The sequence below is a fragment of the Eptesicus fuscus genome, chromosome 12 (assembly GCF_027574615.1).
Source record: "Eptesicus fuscus isolate TK198812 chromosome 12, DD_ASM_mEF_20220401, whole genome shotgun sequence".
NCBI lineage: Eukaryota > Metazoa > Chordata > Mammalia > Chiroptera > Vespertilionidae > Eptesicus > Eptesicus fuscus.
In genome coordinates, this window is record NC_072484.1 from 93,049,072 (window position 1) to 93,069,168 (window position 20,097).

The 20,097-nt window shown below is 56.8% G+C and overlaps 1 protein-coding gene across 4 annotated transcripts in view; it reads right to left on the bottom strand.

Annotated features, from left to right (window-relative positions):
* Window positions 1–4,117: 4,117 nt before the first annotated feature.
* TTC39C (tetratricopeptide repeat domain 39C) overlaps window positions 4,118–20,097 on the bottom strand; it is a 33,555-nt gene continuing 17,575 nt past the window's right edge. For 3 of the 4 annotated variants that reach the window (XM_054724085.1, XM_054724083.1, XM_054724084.1), the window contains 9 exons: window positions 18,210–18,378; window positions 12,370–12,463; window positions 11,233–11,340; window positions 10,005–10,114; window positions 8,514–8,637; window positions 7,257–7,354; window positions 6,457–6,561; window positions 5,174–5,212; window positions 4,118–4,473 (listed from right to left, as the gene is read on the bottom strand). In XM_054724085.1, coding sequence (XP_054580060.1) covers window positions 4,384–4,473; window positions 5,174–5,212; window positions 6,457–6,561; window positions 7,257–7,354; window positions 8,514–8,637; window positions 10,005–10,114; window positions 11,233–11,340; window positions 12,370–12,463; window positions 18,210–18,378 — 937 coding nt within the window. In that variant the 3' untranslated portion in view covers window positions 4,118–4,383. Of the gene's footprint in view, window positions 4,474–5,173; window positions 5,213–6,456; window positions 6,562–7,256; window positions 7,355–8,513; window positions 8,638–10,004; window positions 10,115–11,232; window positions 11,341–12,369; window positions 12,464–17,634; window positions 17,688–18,209; window positions 18,379–20,097 lie in introns of those variants that run through there. The other variant, XM_054724086.1, reaches the window with a different exon arrangement.

The following is a 20,097-nucleotide window of genomic DNA, read 5'->3' on the forward strand; positions in this document are numbered from 1 at the left end:
AAGGGCCTGGCCTGGCGCCAGCGCTGATAACCCCCCTCCGGGGGCTGTGTCATGGTTTACGGCCGCTGTAAGAGGTGAGCATTTAGGTAACAGGTCTTGCAAGACCAGTTTCTCGGAAAGGGGCGGTGACTTAATTATAGGCTATCAAGAATGTACATTAGGTTACTGGCACAGATTCAGATTGATAGCTTCCCCCCCCCCCCCCCGCCGAAATGTCTTATCTCCCCCGTCAGCATCAGGGCACCCCGGTTGATGTTGCTAACGATTGGAGGTGGTTGTATAATCCTTGCCCTTGTGCTCATCTCCTTTTCAGACGCCGGGGATCTAAAGTGTGAACCCACTGTTACGCATGGCTCCCTGCCTGCCTCCCCCAAATCCTTCCTCTGGAGAAGCCGAAGGTTCTTCTTGTGACTTCGAGGAACTCCCATCTCATCTTACCAGTTGCTTCCCACTCGACTCTCGAAATTAGTCCTGAGCACACACGTGTCGCCTGTGACTTCACTCATCAGGCCCCAGGCCTCACGTGCCCTCCTGGCTGCGCCCCGCGTCTCCTTTAAAACTCACTCAGGCGTCTCCCCGTTTACAAAGCCGACGGGCTGGAAGCACTTCCTCAGCGGGCCCAGGAGACACACTCTATGACGAAGCGTGACGGGGCTCCATGCATGCATCTGCGTGAGCTCGAATCTCCTCTCCGGTTCACTGAATACTAACCCAGAGAGAACGCAGAGCAACGTTTCTCTCAGCGAGACCACCTGGGTAACGCCTCCCTAAACTCCACCCAAACCTACTGAAGGCGAATCTCGGGGAGGACCATCTGTACAACGAACATCTGAGAACCGCCGGCCCATGGGAGGAAAAGGGAAGGATGACCCAGAGCTCACCTGTGTGCCACGTGTCTTGCTTCTCTTTCAAGCCCCAGCCAATGAGGGGCTGGTTTTCACAGGGAGGCGTGTCCCACGGTGCATGGGTGCCTTCTGCGCACCTTACGCTGGAGGAGACATCTCTGTGGACCATCCTCTTGTTCCCCTCCCCCTTTATTCCCCGCCCCTCCCCTCCCCCCGCCCAACCTCCCAAGTCTCCTCCCCCTACTATTATCTTCCTGGGGTGATCTGGGCTTGGCATTGTTTTCTAGAAAATAGAGCACCAACGGGATCCAAAAAATACAAGAAACACCAACTAGTGACCGTGACTGTGCGACTGGACGGCTTCTCTCCGCAGCTACACAGCCACGCGGGTACTTGCACCCCGATTTGCTTAAGGAAACAATCGGCTGGGAACGTCCACGCAGCAAAGGAACACGCCCGTGTGCGCGTGCATTTCAAAAACAAGGCGTGCACTGTCCTTTCATCTTAGTTGGCAGAAATGTAAGTGCAAATTCTGTCAAAGACTGGTTACACGCTATCCCTCCACCAACATGCTCATCGGCGGTGACACCAGGAAGGAACAACTCCTTACTCAACTCCGTAACTGTCACGTGCAAAAATGAAGACGATCCCCAGCCCAATAAAAGGAAAACCGTAAGTACACGCACCACAAAAGTGCGTGTTGCGTTCGTATGATCAGACTACGCCTCCACGTGTGTCAGGTTGCACGTGTGGCCAGAGACCATACACAGACAGTGCAGGCCTCTCTCGTCAGAGGCATCATTAATACAAAAGCAGATTTGACGTCAGCGACGAGGTCCATTTGAGAGCCTCCAAAATACGAAAGGGGAAGGAGAGACGCCAACACAAACCGCACATATCGATGCAAATCGTCCCACTGGCACAGCCACCTTCCTCACCAGGGAGGGGCGAGAGCATTTTACCCTCCACCGAGCGAGCTCCCAGGCAGGTCCCACGACACCGGGCCGGGCAGGTCACGGTTCGCAGGCCAGTAACGCGGGAATTACTCAGCTCAAAAAAGGCCCGAGTGCCCATCGGCAGAGGAGTGGATACAAAACAAACTACGGTACATCGACACCATGGAATACTACGCAACAATAAAAAAGAAAGAACTCTTAAGCCATTTGCAGGATGGACCCGGAGAGCCTTATGCTGAGCGAAATAAGCCAGGCAGAGAAAGACAAGTGTCCCATGGTCTCCCTCATAGGTGGAATCTAATGAGCCAAATAAACGAGATAAATATTTTGACGATCAAAATTAGACCCAGAGCCACAGAACAGACTGTTGAAGCTCAGGGGGGAGGCAGGGGAGGGGGGGGGTGGGAAGAGATCCACCAATGAACTTGTCTGCATATATGCATCACCCGTGGACACGGACAATGGGGTGGTGAGGGCCTGGGGTGGGGGAGGGTGTTAATGGGGGGAAAGGAGGGCCCATGTAATACTTTCAACAATAAAGTTTTTTTTTTAAAAAAATGCCCACGGACGTCAGTGATCTGACGTGCAGCTCTGGCCGAGGTTTGGAGTCACGGCCCACCCCATCCGTGCCCCACCACCAGGGGAGAGACCACCGCCTCAGGGCCGCCCTGCCCCAACGCTCAGACCCCCTTTCACGGCTAAAGGGAAACCTCCTGGATGGGGCGACGCCGTCTCTCCTGTGAGGTGAACTGCACACAAACTTAGCTGAAATCTTGAAATCTCTCTGGAGACGCGTATCTTAAAGCGGTTAATGCAGGGACCATTTTTTTTTTAAGTTTACGAAGCACAGGTCTTTCATCTTTGCTGAACAGTCGCTCCAACAGCATTTGAGCTGAAAACGCCAGTGGGGACGCAGAAACAAGCATCCGCGATCCCGAAAGGCTGCGCATCCAGGAGTTTGCCGCGTATCCAGCAGCCGAGAAGAGAACGGAACGGCGAGAGCCACGTTGTAAAGATTCACGATGCTCCTCCCTTCAGACCCGCGGGAACCGGGGACCAGGATGCTCAGGCTCGAAGCCCTCTCCGCAGAAAGCGTCTACGTGGCTCAGCGCCCACGCCCCGTGGAGCGGGGCAGCGGCCCTCTCTCCCCGGCTGTGCGTGACCGACCCATGCAGGGCTCACCCCAGAAAGTCAACGCGAAGAAGCACGTTGGAAGCGAGGAAACGTGAGGGTAAGAGCTCAGGTCAGTGAAGAATGCTCATTGCTTTCCAAGACATGACCACCCCCTCACAACCCGATTACGTCAGTTACACCTGCCTACCGTCCACGCGGCTCCCCATGTGTCTGGAAAAGAAGCATAAAGTATGAACGTTACACGGGACCACGCTTCGGCTAAAAGGAGACGTGAATAAAGGACACTCCAAGATGACAGACTGCAGCTCAGTATAAACTTTTAAAAAACCGAACCTTACGATGGAGCCGAGTGAGCCACACAATCACGGCAGAAACCCTTAAGGGACGGAGGTACTTTTTCAAAATAGATTTTTATTCATTTCAGAGAGGAAGGGAGAGACAAACAGAAGCATCCATGATGAGAGAGAATCCTTGATCGGCTGCCTCCTGCACGCCCCCGACTGGGGATGGAGCCCACGACCCGGGCACGTGCCCTGACTGGGAATTGAACCCGGGACCCTTCGGTCTGCAGGCCGAACCAGCTAGGGTGGGACTGAGGTATTGTGATTCTTCAAAAAGAATCACAGCACTGCACAAAGGTGCAATTAAATGACAATGAAAAGGAGCGACCAAGGATTTAAAATAACTGCGAACCCGTCGTATCAAATAACCTGAGCGAGGGGGCAGTTAGGGCATCCCGGCCAGGAGGGCGCCCGGCCAGGCCTTGCGATAGCGCCATCACTCGGAAACATTCTGCGGACAACCCGGACATAAACATCGTGACGACACGACTTCAGCTGAAGAGCAATTGTTTTTTAATGAGAAAAGAGGAACGCTGCGTTCTTCACAGATGCTTTTTACAGTGAAGGAGCATCCGCTTCCTGGCCCGGAGACCTGCCTTCTACTGGCCCGCTGGAAACAGGAAGAGCTAACGGGGGTCAATCAATTCGCCGTCTGTGCCCGAGGGTCGTGGCCTGGGCTGCGGGGGAAAGCGCATCCGTGCCACGTTCTTCCCACGGGCAGCGCGAGGGCGAGGAAAAACACCGGGAGGTAACTGCCGTCCCCGCCACCAACGGCACAGGCACCTCTCCGCCTCCCCGGCCCGACGTGTGCGTACGGTAGGCGTGCCCACAAGACCGCAGGTTGAATGTGCAGCTTGATTTTTATTTTAAAAATAATAAATCACAAAACTAAAGTGTCTGAACAAGGCCACTGAGCCCTCCCCAGGGGTGGTTACAAGCACTACGACCGCATGACTGTTACTCTGAGCTCATCTCCTCTACGGCGGCCTCACTGGGGAAGCGTCCCCGCGCAAGGGGCGGCGGGGAAGGCCGGTCCTCGATGGCCGAGTCCTCTGCTTCCGGCTCCAGGGGCGGCACCCGGAGGCGGGACGGCGGGAGCCCCGCCCGTCACTGTGGGACCAGCTCCCGCAGGGAGGCCAGCGCCGCGTGGATGCGCACGTGCAGTCTGTTCTCAAAGTCGTAGCCAGAGAAGTCCTCCTGGAAGAACAAGTGAGGACTGAGGGCCGCGGCGGAGCCCCGGTGCACCGTGGGGTGACCCCGAGTTCTGTCCGGCCCGGGGACACCCCTCCCACTCCCGCTAAGGGCTCTGCACCCTCTTGGTTTTATTTCCCCATCGCTGAGCTCTGCGATTTTCTTAAATATTCTTTTACTGATCTCAGAGAGGAAGGGAGAGAGAGAAACATTGATGATGAGAGTCATGGATCGGCTCCTGCACGCCCCCCACTGGGGATCGAGCCTGCAACCCGGGCACGTGCCCTGACCGGGAATCGACCCTGGGACCCTTCAGTCCGCAGGCCGACGCTCTGTCCACAGAGCCACACCGGCCAGGGCGTGCCTTTTTTAAGAATGCTAACTGCACGTCATTCCTGCGTCTGTGATGACTTCCTCCTGTGAGCTCACTGTAAGCGGCTGTGGGAAATTCTTTATTTGGGAACGTGGTTATGAAATACCAAGTTACTTTCCCCTCACGTAAGGGGAGGGTTTATAACGCAGGGTGAGCGCTCACAGGAGTGTCTCGTGACACGGGTAACGTCACTTAACACTCCAGTGCTTGCTGGTTCACCATCGCCACGTTTCCTTCCCGGAAACACCAGCCGGACAATCACTTCCCCAAACCTCTGGGATTCAGCCTCGAGTGCCGAGGACAGGCCCCGGGCGGGAAGCTCGGGACGCTTACCTTTGCCTGAAGAAGGAGCGCTCGGCCTCTTGCTACCGTCTGTGAAGACAAAACACACACATCTCTTCACACCTCCGCTTACTCCAGCAGAAAAGCTTAAAGCAGGAGGATAGGCCAGCGGTCGGCAAACCGCGGCTCACGAGCCACATGCGGCTCTTTGGCCCCGTGAGTGTTCTAACGCCACTTCTTCAAAATAGACTCGCCCAGGCCGAAAACCGACTTCTGCGTGTGGGCCACGAAGTTTCCATCGCACTGTACGTGCGCGCCCGCACGTGGTATTTTGTGGGAGAGCCACACTCAAGGGGCCAAAGAGCCGCATGTGGCTCGCGAGCCGCGGTTTGCCGACCACTGGGGTATGCTAATTCAGACAATTCAGCCACCGAGGGGAGTCAACCGCTCATTCCGTGTAGACTCCACATTCCTTTAATCCAATGATGTCAATAAATTTACACCAAGACATTAGTCCATGAATCCTTTTCCACAGCCTTCACTATCTCCTACAAACAAAAACAACTCAGAAGAGTTATAACAGTTCAGGTTAAGGTCTTCCTAAAAGAACCTACGAGTGGTGATAACTAGAAGGCTTATTTGAAGTCGGTAAGTTATACCTCGTTACAGGTTTAAGGGTTATGCTACCATCAGATTCCCGTGGATTTATAACTCAACTTTTGGGAAGCCCACATATTTGGAAACCGAGTGGAACTTGCTGAACACTGGGATTTTACTAATTAACCCTCACCAATGTGATGTCACCGAGCTCCCGAAGGAAGGCGGCAAGCAGATCCAGCACCGCCGAAATCCTGTTTTTTAAAGAAACCTGCCCCGTTACACGTCCACATACGTCGTCACAGGAATTACCACGTTAATACATGCGGCATACGCGCCATCCTCACTCTCGCCACCATCATTATTCAGTTGGCAAGACGGGTCCTTTTTAACCCTGACGTACAGACGAGGAGGAAGGTCCTGGTCGAGGGCCGAGCCAGGCGCACACAGGAAGGCAGACGGCGGAGAATCCTCACGCGACCCTGTTCTTCTGCGTGAGCCACTCCGCCACCCACATTCCTTCCCGAAAACGGCCAGCGTTCCCCCTCAAGTTTTTGCCCAAAAATCTCATTCCAGAGACGACATTATCTCCTAAACAGATAGAATTCGTAGCTTCTTGGACTCACCTTATGGGAAATAAAAACAAGCAGCGCCCCCCCCCCCCCGCCCCCCAATTCATGGATTTCCCTCACACGAAGGCCGCGGTGTGACCTTTAGGAAAACACGTGCGATCTTACCTCTGGTTTGTCCAGCAGGAGGCAGCCCAGCTCGTAGCAGGCGTACGGCTGGACGTACAGGTTATTCTGACGACACAGCTCGTCCTTGGCCGCGCGCTGGAAGAACTGAGAGTAAGGCAAACGTCACTGGACCAATCGAGGGCCCCACGAGGCTCCGTCCCCCACGCCAGGCCCGCCCACCCCGCCCCCTCCCCCGCTGCGGGACGGCCGGCGTGGGGACCTGCAGTGACGGAGGCGGGAGAGTGAACACGCCGACACTGGTACTTTCTGCTAATCCTCACCCGAGAACATCATTCCCATTTTAGAGAGAGATGGCGGGAGGAGGGGAGGGGAGGGAGGGAGGAGGAGAGGAGAAACATCGAGGTGGGAGAGACACATGGATCGGTTGACTCCCACACGCACCTCCACCACGGCCGGGCATGTGCCCTAGACCGGGAATCAAACCAAGACCCTTTGGTACACGGGCCGACGCTCTAACCATTGAGCGGCACCACCCAGGGCTGATAAACACACATTTGCGTTTCTAACTATGAGACTTCACTCTGCTCCTTCAACACCGTGTTCACACGCCCCTCCTCCAACCGAGAGTGTCGATGGCGGGAAGGAGGCCGTGTGTAAAGAGCATGGCGGGAAGGAGGCCGCGTGTAAAGGGCGTGGCGGGAACCCAGGGCTGCACTAAGCCTGGCCCCAACCAGCATGGGGCAGCGTAGGGGGAGGCCCAGAGGCGGGAGGCTGGGTGTGTTGGATGCGTGTGCCTCTTCTTATCCCCGGCTCCGCCCCCCGCCGTGCTGCCCGCCTACCTGGGCGGCGTCCTCGGCGTTCCCCAGACACTTGTGGATGGCCCCGAGCAGCAGGTGCTTCAGCCCCACGGCCGCGGCGTCGTCCACTTCGTGGCACGCTGGAGGAGAGGCGGACACGTCCCTTAGCTCCCACCCATCGCCCAGAGCGCCCTCCACGGTCCGCACGCACCCCGTGCACAGCTCCGCCCCGAGAACAGAGGGGCCCCAGACAGGGTGGCTCAGTGGACAGAGCGTCGGCCTGGGGACCGAAAGGTCCCGGGTTCGATTCCGGTCAAAGGCACGGACCTGGGTTGCAGGCTCCTCCCGGCCCGGCCCTGGTCGGGGCGCGTGCAGGAGGCAACCCATCGCTGTGTCTCTCTCACAGCGATGTTCCTCTCCGTCTCTCCCTCTCCCCAAAATCGATGGAGACATGTCCTCCGGGTGAGGAACAGAAAACAACCCCCCGGAGGGCCCCCTCCCCCACCGGTTAGCGACGACCCTCAGAGACGCAGGGGCCCAAACCGCAGGGGCCAGGCAGGCGACACGCGCTGCTCTAAAACTACACGGAAGGAGACGTGGAAGCCACGCACTCTGACCCCGACTGCGTGACCTGGAAAGGCACCCCACGGGGGCAGGACCCCGTCCAGGGGCATCCACAGGCCCGGGGGGAGGGGCGGGGGCTCGGGGATCTGAGGGCCGTGACCGTCTGCACGACACCACCTGTGAGCATGGATGCACGCCATTACACGCGTGTCTAACCCACACAATGCACGGCACCAAGCGTGGATCTCACATACACGGGGTGACAGTGACGTGTTGGTGTGGGTTCATCAGCTGCACCACATGCTCCACTCGGGTGGGAGGCCGATGGCGGGGCGGGGGGTGGGGGCGCTGCAGGTCGCATGGGGGAGGGGGAGGGGAGCTACGTGGTCTCTGTGAACCTCAAACATGAAGCCTCGCCCAGACCAGGGCCAGGGGTCGAGCCTGTAACTGAATCAAACCCGGGACCCTTCCGTCCACGGGCTGACGCTCTATCCACTGAGCCAAACCGGCAAGGGGTTTTTAAATGTTTTTATGGATTTTTTAGAGAGAGAGAAACATCGATAAGAGAGAATCACGGATCGGCCGCCTCCTGCTCGCCGTGCAACGGGGATCGAGCCCGCAACCCCGGCCTGTGCCCTGACCGGGAATCGAACCGTGACCTCCTGGTTCCCAGGTGGACTCTCCACCCCTGAGCCACGCCGGCGGGGGGGTTTGTTTGTTTTTGGTTGTCTTTACCTTGACTCATCCTCTGGAGGCTGGGGGGGGAGCAGTTGGGGAGGGCTTTCCAGAGGTACAGCACCTCCACGGAGGCCAGCACGCACAGCGCGCGGGTGGGCGTCTGCTTCCGGAACCGCTCGGCCTGCAAGGAGTCAGCACGTTAGCCACGCCTCCCTCCAGACAGACAGACTCAGACAGGACACGAGCGCCTCGGAGGCACCTCACAGGGTCCGGGACTCGCCGTGAGCCTGCCCCTCCTACATCTGCAAGGCTAGCGCGTTCCGTAAGAAACGCTCGCTCTCCGCAGGCAGACAATGCCTCTCACTTTTTTTTTAAAATATATTTTATTGATGTCAGAAAGGAAGGGAGGAGAGATAGAAACATCAATGATGAGAGAGAATCATTGATTGGCTGCCTCCTGCACGCCCCCCACTGGGACCGAGCCCACAACTCAGGCATGTGCCCTTGGCCGGAATCGAACCTGGGACCCTTCAGTCCACAGGCTGACACTCTATCCACTGAGCCACACCTGCTAGGGCTCTCACTCCTTCTCCACCTCACTCCCCGATCGTGACTCGGGAGGGATCCCGGAAAGGTCGGGATGAAACTCCATTTGCTTCCGTGCCGTGAGAGGGGCGTGTAGACCTGGAGGAGGGGGGCCCGGTGGGTGTCCGAGGAGGGGAGCCGGGGAGCCGGCTAGTGACCGTTTGTGGAATTTCTCATTTCCTGCCGAGCTCAGTGCTCTCGGGCCTCGCACACTACAGTCTAGTTTATCCTCAAACCAGGTCACTGGACGCTCATTTAACAAAATCTCATGAGACGAAGACCACGGGACACTCAGGATGTGGCCAGGAGTCACCGGACCCTCGGCAATTCAGCCGAATCCTACTCTTTAAGGTACAGGGTACGTTAGGCCTCTGTCTTACACGGGATGTGCATAATCTTTTTTAATTAGGTCAAAATGTGATCTGGCCCGGCCGGCATGGCTCAGTGAGGAGCATCGACCTATGAACCAGGAGGTCGCAGTTCGATTCCCCGTCAGGGCACAGGCCCAGGTTGCAGGCTCGATCCCCAGCGTGCACGAGGCAGCCGATGGATGATTCTCTCTCATCTTTGATGTTTCCATCTCTCTCCCCCTTTCCCGTCCTCTCTGAGGTCAATTAAAAAACATTTTCCCACAAGAGTGTGATGTGCTCGCCATCCTGAGAACCAACGGCTGCACCTCTGGCCGGGGCCTGCCCACGTGTCTTCCGACCTCACTCTCCGGACGACGCTCTCCCCGCGGCGTGCTCCTCAGCTCTGGAGGGTCTGCGAGATCTCCTCACTCAGACCCCACCGCTGAGCCGTCCGCCGCGCACCACGCCCTGCACTCAGAGCGGGAGTCCGACCTCGCCGCGAACTCTCCCGGGGGGCAGGGAGGGTGCCCGCTGTCGATCTGATGCCCCAGGACCGGGAGGTGGCGGCGGCCGTGCCTGCCCACTCCCAGCAGCCCCGGCACAGGCCACGCACCTTCTTCACCGAGAACTGCTCGATCTGGTTGTTCTTCCTCTTGAAGAGCTTCTGCACCTCCTTGAAGACGACCTGGGCGCCGTCCGCGTCGCCGGTGGCCCCCTGGCAGACTGAGAGACCACGTTTACTTCTTACGTGTCCGGGGGAAGTGCCGCTCAGGGTGACCTGGGCCGGTGACACTTGGAAATGTTTCCAAATCAACCAACGGGCGCAGACAGTTTGAGAGACGGTGACACAGAGGACGAGCCGTCCTGCGGGCCATCAGGCCACGCTTCAGCGGCTGTTCCCGGGCGGCTCCACCAGGGGGCAGCACATCTCTATCTATCTATCTACCAATCTATCATCTATCTATCATCTATCTACCTACCTACCTATCATCTATCTATCTATCTATCAATCTATCATCTATCATCTATCAATCATCTATCTACCTACCTACCTATCATCTATCTACCTACCTACCTATCATCTATCTATCTATCAATCTATCTATCTATCATCTATCTACCTACCTACCTATCATCTATCTACCTACCTATCTATCATCTATCTATCATCAATCTATCTATCTATCATCTATCTACCTACCTACCTATCATCTATCTATCAATCTATCAATCTATCTATCAATCAATCAATCAATCTATCTATCTATCTATTATCTATCTCCTCAGGCCGGAGAGGCTCAGTCCTTCCAGAAATGACAGGCGTGTCTGCCACGGGGACAGCTGTGCTGAAACAGCGTGTGTTCTACAGTCACATTGTACACGGAACAGGGTCCCCAGGACACACGGTGGGAGCGACTACTCAAAGCCTGTGCCCCCTGAGGCAGAAACGCGATGAGAAAGTTGTGCTGAATTCCTAAAAATTCTTTAAATCCCAGTAAGCGAATCTGTTGTAGAAAACACAGCAGAGGGGAAAGGTCGGCGGAGGCTGCTTAGGGCGACACACGCCAGAGCAGGGCGAACCGGGCCACGAGCTTCCCCAGACGCGGACGTGAGCAGCCCCGAGGGGGGCGGGCCCGTGTGCGGCTGACATGGTCAGTGCGCCCGGCATCACGCTGCTGGTCACAGGGACACGCTGGGGAAACTGAGGAAGCACCGGGCCCCGCCTCCTCCCGGGATTCTCCATCTGCGGACGGTGTGTGAGCGTGCGCGGCGGGAAGGAGACGCTGCTGCCGCAGGGACAGGCCGTGCTGACCCAGCGTGTGCTCTGCAGCCGCACTCACCGGCCGTCAGGTAGGCGTAGTAGCACTGCGACCACCGGGACTCGTTCTTCAGCCTCTCGAAGGAGCCGAACGCGTCCTGGAAGTTGAGCTCGATCATGCTGCACCAGCCTGGGAGAGAGCAGACTGTTCAGCTCAATCGTGCTGCACCGCCTGGGAGAGCAGGCTCAGGGCAGCCACCAGCTCCGTATGCGTCCACAGGACGCCCCAGCGACACCCTCCGCCCCGTCGTCGCCTCGTGAGTGCTGTGTGCACGCCGCCTGAAAACTCTTTCAAAATTATTGTGTTCTCGCCCTGGCTGGTTTGGCTCAGGGGATAGAGCGTCGGCCTGCAGGCCAAAGGGTCCCGGGCATGTACTCGGCAGGGTGTGTGCAGGAGGCAACCCATGGATGTGTTTCTCTCACGTCGATGTTTCTCTGTCTCTCCCTCTCTCTAAAAATCAATGCAAGGATTAAAAAGATAAATAAGTAAAAATAAAGTTATTTTTTTCTCTTAATGTTTTCAGTGTGCCATTTTGATCAAGATTTCACAGCCGGTGACTCAGTGAAGAGGGAACGTGAGGCAAAGACTTCTATAAAACACTCCGGCGTGTCGCCGACAGGGTGAGAGGAACGTGGGACTGTGTCCGTTCTCATGTGCGAGCGAGTGAGGTCTTTAAAAGGGTGCCAGTCTGTTCAGTGAACCCTGACAACACCCGTTACCCTGAACTCAAAACCTCATAATCAATTATAAAGAAATAATGAGCCCGGGGGAGGGGGGGGAGGGGAGGGGCTCAGCGGTTGGGCATCGACCTATGAACCAGGAGGTCAGGGCACAGGCCCGGATTGCGGGCTCGATCCCCAGCAGGGGGCGTGCAGGAGGCAGCTGATCGATGTTTCTCTCTCATCGATGTTTCTAACTCTCTATCTCTCTCCCTTCCTCTCTGTAAAAAATCAATAAAATATATTTAAAAAAAAAAAAAAAAAGAAAAGAAACCTCGAGAATCACCGAGTCCAGCGGCATTGCTGGTGCTACGCCGCTGCGTCCTCTGACGACAAAGAGCGGCGGCGCTCGATGAAGACACAGGCGGAGCAGCCCGTAAAGGAGACGCCCAGGACGGCGCGGCCACTCGCGGGGCAGGAGCCGCCGGCCCGAACTCACCGATTTCGTACAGGCAGACGTGCTGGATCTCCCGCTGGTCCACGGCGAGCTCCAGCGCCGTGTGGAAGGAGGCCAAGGCGCTGTTGATCTGACACTGAGGGGAGAGGGGAGGACGTCGGTCACCGCGGACGCCTGTCATCACGCTACACGTGCGTCATCCCACGCGTGTCTCCCAACAACCATCAAACCCGGCCGAGCGCACGGACGAGAGCGGTTCAAAGGCTCCTGGGAAGCCCGGCCGGCAGGGCTCAGGGGTTGAGCATCGACCTGTGAACCCGGAGGTCACGGTCCGATTCCCGGTCAGGGCATAGGCCCGGGTTTCGAGCTCAATCCCATGTGGGGCGTGCAGGAGGCAGCCGATCCATGATTCTCTCTCATCATTGATGTTTCTCTCCTCTCTCTCTCTCTCTCTCTCTCTCTCCCCCTCCCCCTTCCTCTCTGAAATCAATAAAAACATATTTAAAAGCAATTTTAAAAAAAGGGGGTGGGCAGAGAGTGGACACGTTCTATAGAGGAGGAGGAGGAGGATCCAGAGGCTCAGACTGAGTGATGGGGCCACGAGCCCAGGACGGCGGGCGGCCACCAGTGCTCGCAGGAGGCAGGGAAAGGTTCGCCCGGAGCCCGGACACCCGACGTCACCCCGGGCAGCTGGCTGGACTCCTGGCCCCAGAACGACGAGAAAATGAGTTCCGGTTGCTTCTAAGCCACCAGAGTTGCGGTGACTTGTTACTCGGCTTTCGAGAAGTAATACGGTATATTTCTTTAAAAACGGAGAAGTACCACGCGTTTCCTGCGAGAGGCACTCAAACAGAAACAGGAAGTGCTGAGACCATCACCAGGTCGTGATGACATCACCCCAAGAGCGAGCGCCGCTCCACAATCAGTTCTAGTTCCGTCCCGATCGCTCCTGAGGAATCGCCACGAGCAGTTACTGCAGCAGTGGGAATACAGCTCCCTTATTTCGCACCCAAATAATTTAAAACAAAACGGATCTTGGGGAGCCCTGGCCGGTGTGCCTCAGTGGACAGAGCGTTGGCCTGCGGACTGAAGGGTCCCGGGTTCGATTCCAGCCAAGGGCACAGGCCCGGGTTGTGGGCTCGATCCCCGGTGTGGGGCGTGCAGGAGGCAGCCGATCAGTGACCCTTTGTCCATTGATGTTTCTCTCTCCCTCCCTCTCCCTTCCTCACTGAAATCAATAAAAATATACTTTTAAAAATGATCTGTGGAGTTTTTAATAAAACACCCACGACACAGCAGAGAAAGGAGAGTTATCCTCAACCTGATACTTGCTTCCCAGTTTGGTTTTTAAAGAAACAGACTCGCCCTGACCCTCAGAGAATGCTGCCCAGGGGCCAGCACGAGAGCCATGACGTCGAGAACCAGGCAGCTCGGACCCTACAATACACACCCCGTCTGTGAGCGAGGCACCGACCGGCTATCTGCAGCCTCAGCCTCCTCGCCGGTGAAACGGGAGAAGCAGGCGCCGCTGGTCTGATCGGCTCCCTCTGAAGCAGTAAGAACACAGGCACAGTGCCTGCCAGGTTAAACGGAGCCAATTTACTGCCAAACTAAAACCAGCGTCATGGACAGCGACTGCGCTGTTACCACGGAGACCCAGCCGTGCTCCGTCGTCGGGGCTTCTTTCCTGACAGGGGCCCTGGGCCCTGGGCCCCACCTGGGAGGGAGTGGCTCCTCCACTGGACTAAGTGGGAGTGGCTGGTGCGGAGGGGGACTGGGCTTTTGCTAATGGATTTTCACGTGTCACGTGATTCCACGCTTAGGAATTCTCATAATTGTGGCTTCTTCCCCCCCTGGGTTTTCCAGGGAGATGTGAACATCATTTGTAAGTAATCAGTTACTTTACAATTTTTAAAAATAATTTACGATAGACTTACGTAATCGGCTAGGACCACCAGTTAAAATACGGAGTGTCAGCAAGCACGGCATGCATCTTGCTTTTCTTTTATATTTTTACTAGAGGCCCGGTGCACAAAATTCGTGCACGGAGGGGGGTTGTCCCTCAGCCCAGCCTGTACCCTCTCCAATCTGGGACCCCTCGAGGGATGTCCGACTGCCCGTTTAGGCCCGATCCCACCGGACATCCCAGTCGGACATCCCTCTGACAATCCAGGACTGCTGGCTCCCAACTGCTTGCCTGCCTGCCTTCCTGATTGCCCCTAACCGCTTCTGCCTGCCAGCCTGATCACCCCCTAACCACTCTGCTGCCAGCCTGTTTGCCCCCAACTTCCCTTCTCTGCCAGCCTGGTCACCCCTAACTGCCCTCTCCTGCAGGGTTGATCACCTCCAACTGCTCTCCCTTGCAGGCCGGGTGCCTCCCAACTGCCCTCTCGTGCTGGCCATCTTGTGGTGGCCATCTTGTGTCCACATGGGGGCAGGATCTTTGACCACATGGGTGCAGCGATATTGTGTGTTGCCGTGATGATCCATCTGCATATTACTCTTTTATTAGATAGGATAGAGGCCTGGTACAGGGGTGGGGGCCAGTTGGTTTGCCCTGAAGGGTGTCCCTGATCAGGGTGGGGGTTCCCTTGGGTTGTGGGGCGGCCTGAGCGAGGGGCCTGTGGTGGTTTGCAGGCCGGCCACGGCCCCTGGCAACCCAAGTGGAGGCCCTGGTATCTGGAATTTATTTTCCTTCTACAATTGAAACTTTGTAGCTTGGAGCGGAGCCAAGCCTGGGGCTCCCTCCGTGGCCAGCAGCCATTTGTGTTGGGGTTATAATTGAAACTTTGTAGCTTAAGCGGGTGAGCCCAGCCAGGGTATGCGGAAAGCTTTGCTTCCCCTGTTGCCGGGGGCAACCCTGGCCTGCTCTCTCAAGCTCCATTCTGCCGCCATTTCTGTTTGAATTTGTTTACCTTCTATAATTGAAACTTTGTAGCTTGAGTGGAGGCTTAGGCCTGGCAAGGGCAGGTGGAAAGCTTGGCTTCCTCTGTTACCTAAGAAACCTTGCTCTCTGTGGCTGTAGCCATCTTGGTTGGGTTAATTTGCATACTCGCTCTGATTGGATGGTGGGCATGGCTTGTGGGTGTGTCGGAGGTATGGTCAATTTGCATATTTGTCTATTATTAGGTAGGATTGATTTCAGAGAGGAAGGGAGAGGGAGGCAGAGAGAGAAACATCAATGATGAGAGAGAATCACAGATCGCCTGCCTCCTGCATGCCCCACACTGGGGACCAAGCCTGCAACCCGGGCACGTGCCCTGACCGGGAATCGAGCCATGGCCTCCTGGTTCATAGGTTGATGCTCAACCACAGAGCCACGCCGGCCGGGAGGCATCCTGGCTTTATTCCCACCTTTCAGGCGGAGGTCCTAACGTTGAAGCATTAAACAGAGTTTGCTGCACAGTTTTGTAGGTGCCGTTGTGACGGCGTACGCAGAAACAGCTCCGTGCTCTCTTTGACTTTACTAACGACCCCACGGGCGCGCTCACAGGGAAGTGTCCGTCATTAACATGAACGGCGCTCGTTCTTCATCACAACGAGCCGACAGCCAGCATCCGGTCTGTAAACACAACGGCACCGAGTCTCGTGTGTGAAGAAGAGCGAGACGAAGTGGAGTAACACAGAACGCAAAGATCGCTGGCTTATTTCTGAGAAGTGGCTCAGTGTCTTCAGCTGTGCCGTCTGCGTTTTAAAACGAGAGCCCTCCTTGTCGCCTGTAACACGCAGAGGACACGTGACAGCCCGCCTACTCACAGGTGACTCAGCATTAGTGCTGCAGCCGCAGAATCATCCACTTAGAGGCGCGGCTGCCAAGGACTCTGCACTAAACCCCACGCCAGGGCCGGGCCAGGGCGGGCGGGCAGGCTCAGCCCCGGGCACAGTGAGCTCGGGACACGCACCCGACAGCCGGCACAGACGGGTGAGGCCTAGCAAGCAACGGCAAATGCATGTAGCGTGTTGACACTGTTACCACCACCTCCTCCTGCCAGCGCCGTCGAGCAGCCGCTAAACCGCACGATGTGGCTGTACCTCGCTGGAGAGGAACGGCAGAGACCCCCTCAGGGAATAAAGCCCCCTCACGGTGTGGGCCTCAGAACGAACGGCACCGAGTGCTGGGTGCCTGACGGAGGGAGGAGCCGCGCAGGCGGGAGAGGGCACTGCAGTGACAGAGACATGAACAGACGCCAGGGAACGGCTCGCCCTGCGCTGCCCTTTCTGCTCCTATAAATAACCACGTGCCGCTGCAGGGCTGCGGCTCTAAGGCGGACGCGGGCTCGCTCACCACCAGACGCGAGGAGACGCTGCCACCAGCAGCTCCGAGGGTCAAGGAGCCAGAGCCACGGAGCCCAGGCCCTGCCCCTCAGCGCTGGGCACCTCGGCCCAGCACCACCGGCTGTGAGTCCTGAGGGCCTCGGGCTCTCTTCTCTCCCTGACAAACCCATCGCCAGAGGGATCCACGCCCCCTTCACGGTTCCTGCCACAACTGTGAGCTCACGGGCTAAAAGGCAGCACAGCCCTGGCCGGTGCAGCTCCGTGGACAGAGCACGGCCCGAGGACGAAGGGTCCTGGGCTCGATTCCCCTCGAGGGCAGGCTCCTCCCCGGCCCCAGTCGGGGGGGCGCAGGGGAGGCAACCAATCGATGTCTCTCTCACATCCATGTTTCCGTCCGTCTCTCCCCCTCCCTTCCTCTCTCTCTAAATGTCAATGGAAAATGCCCTCAGGGGAGGATGAACAACACAACAAGAAGCAACACAGCCTCCACTCACCGGGGACGGGGGCACCCACGAAAAGTGGGACTTCGTCGTCCAAAGTCTCGAGAGAAAGCACTACAGCCACTCTGCAAAGGCCCCGTAGCCCCGGACGGCCCGGCAGGAACGGCGGAGAGTCCGAGACAGGACCACTCGCGCCGGGGGAGGTGTGAGCGCCTCCCGACAGAGCTTCCCCGGCAGCAGGACCCTGGGAGGGGGGCCTGGGGAAGGCGACGTGAGGGTCACGGGAGGACCGCGAGGGTCACGGGAGGACGAGGTACATGCCCTGGCGACACTCTAACCACTGACCCACACCAGCCAGGCCTCCTTCTCTTCTTTGATAGAACGCGGATGACATTTTACATCTATGCCACCGGCTGCTCTGAGGACTGAGTGGGGTCGACCACACAGATAGCACACGGGAACAGCACGCAGCTGAGTGGGGCACACGGATAGCACGCAGGCACAGCACGTAGCAGAGTGGGGTGGCGTGCATGGAAAATAAAAGCTGCGAGGACTTCAGAGCTGATGCCGGCCCTGACGTGGAAGGCAGTACCTGTGTATAAAAACCCACTGTGAGCCTCCAGGACATGTCAGAAGCCATTACCCGTCAGTGCACGGAGACAGTGTGTTTTGTGTCTTCATCTGAGAGACTTTCCAACACTCCCGCCCGCAGCGCAGGCGCCAAACTCGGCTCACAGCCTACCAGTGATGGCGACCCTATGACACGCATGTCAGCACTGACACGCGTAGCCATTTCTGATGACACGCTGAGGCGGCCGCATGCCGAGGATGAAACATTTGCTGCTCCTGAGGATGAAACATTTGCGAAATAATGTTTTTTCCTCAAAGTGACACACTACCCGAGTTATGCTGTTTTTTGGTGAAGTTTGACACACCAAGCTCAAAAGGTTGCCCGTCACTGGCCTAGACTCTCCCGGCCGCCCACGGCTCCGGCTCAGGAGCAGCAGCGGGCTGACGGCCTGGCTCCTGGAAGCGGCTTCGCGGCAACGACACGCGGAAGGCACACACGGCTCCTGGCCCGGGACACCGGCTCCCGGTGAGGCCGTCCCCAGGCGGGGTCACAGGCGGCCCGCAGGAGGCTTTACAACACCCACGCGCAGCACGTACCTCGAGCCGCTGGACGCGCCCCTTGAAGAACATGAAGAGGGAGGAGTTGGGGTAGGCCGCCTCCTTCCTGCGCAGGATTTCCTTCGCCTCCTCCAGGCCGGCCCTGTTGTCGCTGCCGTCCAGGGCGAAGAAGGGGCGGACCACGGTGTGGTACCAGAGCAGCGCCAACCTGCAGGAGGGAGGGATGCTGAGCCCGGACCTCCCCCCGGGCTCCGTTCTCCGTTCTCAGACACAGCACACGTGTGCGCGCCCAGGCCCCCCCTTCCTCCCCCCTCCCGCCCCCAGCTCCCTGCGTCGTCAGAGCAGCCGCCCGTTTTAGCGTTATCAGTATCTGGAAAGCGGCAACTTCAGCGCACAGACCAGCCCACGCCCCAGGTGAGACGAGAACACGGCGCGGGAAGCACGCAGCCTCCGAGGCATCCAGGTGCCGCCGCGCCTTGCTCGCCGAAGCACAAAGGAGAGACAGGGCCTGGGGGCCAGGACGTCCTGTCCCTCCCAAGGAAGGCGTCACTTTTTCGCAGAAGGAACACACTGCTTTCCGCTGTGTTCACAACTGGGAGCGGGTCTCCGAGTCAGGGTTCGAGTGCAGAGCCTCAGGCAAAGGGACACTTTATATAAACGAGAGCAGCCGATGCAGGCCTTTCTCAGGCCTTGAAGAGGCTCCATTTAAAAAACGAAGAATAAATTACTAAACATTCTGTCACTGCAAAGCCATCCCTTTCAGGGAAAGTGCCCCCTTAAAGGAGGCCCTCCCGGACGCCCTGGGATCTGCCTTCACGAACAGAGATGTTTATTTAACCCACAACCAATACTTCTATGTAAACCTGAGCTCCCGGCACGCTCATACATTGGGTTCCCTTCTAGAGATCAGGCTAATGTACGTGAATAATTCTAACGACTCCTTTCTCAGAAAACAGTATTAACATAGAAACAGACAAGTTATCCCAAGTTACAAATCTGCTAAGTCAAATTAACGAAGGACCACGGTTTGTGTCACTTCATGAGTTTGGGGAGGCACAAACATTTTTGAAATGAAAAATTAACAGTCTGGCTCAGTGGATAGAGCGTCGGCCTGCAGACGGAAGGGACCCGGGTTCGATTCCGGTCAAGGGCATGTGCCCGGTTGCGGGCTCCATCCCCAATGTGGGGCGTGCGGGAAGCAGCCGATCCGTGATTCTCTCTCATCATTGATGTTTCTCTCTCTCTCTCCCTCCGTCTTTGAAATCAATCAATCCATAAAAATAAGAAAATTAACGATCTCTTTAACAGCCAAATGCTGTTAAGAGTAAACATCCAAATGCCTCAATTCTGACATGAGCGGAGATAGAGCTCTCGAATGCTCCCTGATATCAACATTCCTAGGAAAATCCCGACCAGTGGTATGACATCCAATCACATCTAGTTTCTGGTGAAAGCATTCAAATCAAAAATGGCAGGGATTTACCAAATTGGAGGGGAAAAAATCACACCATTTTTCACGGATGGAGGAATGAGCGGTCCGTGCTCTGAACAGCGCTCTCGTGGTTAAATAATTGCCACTTACGCTGAGACTGAACAACCTGTGACTCGGTTTACGTTAGCGCAAAGTGGCCAAAGCCACACCTGAGAGACCAAGGGACCAACGAGAATCCTCAGGGAAGTTACTCAGGACGAGGACAGAAGAATAGAAATTCATAAGCACAGAAATGTCCTATCGGATGTTTATCCTTTAAATCTGAAAACCAGAATTGGGCCCTGGCCGGTGTGGCTCAGTGGATAGAGCGCTGGCCTGCGGACTCAAGGGTCCCAGGTTCGATTCCGGTCAAGGGCATGTACCTTGGTTGCGGGCACATCCCCAGTGGGGTGTGTGCAGGAGGCAGCTGATCGATGTTTCTAACGCTCTATCCCT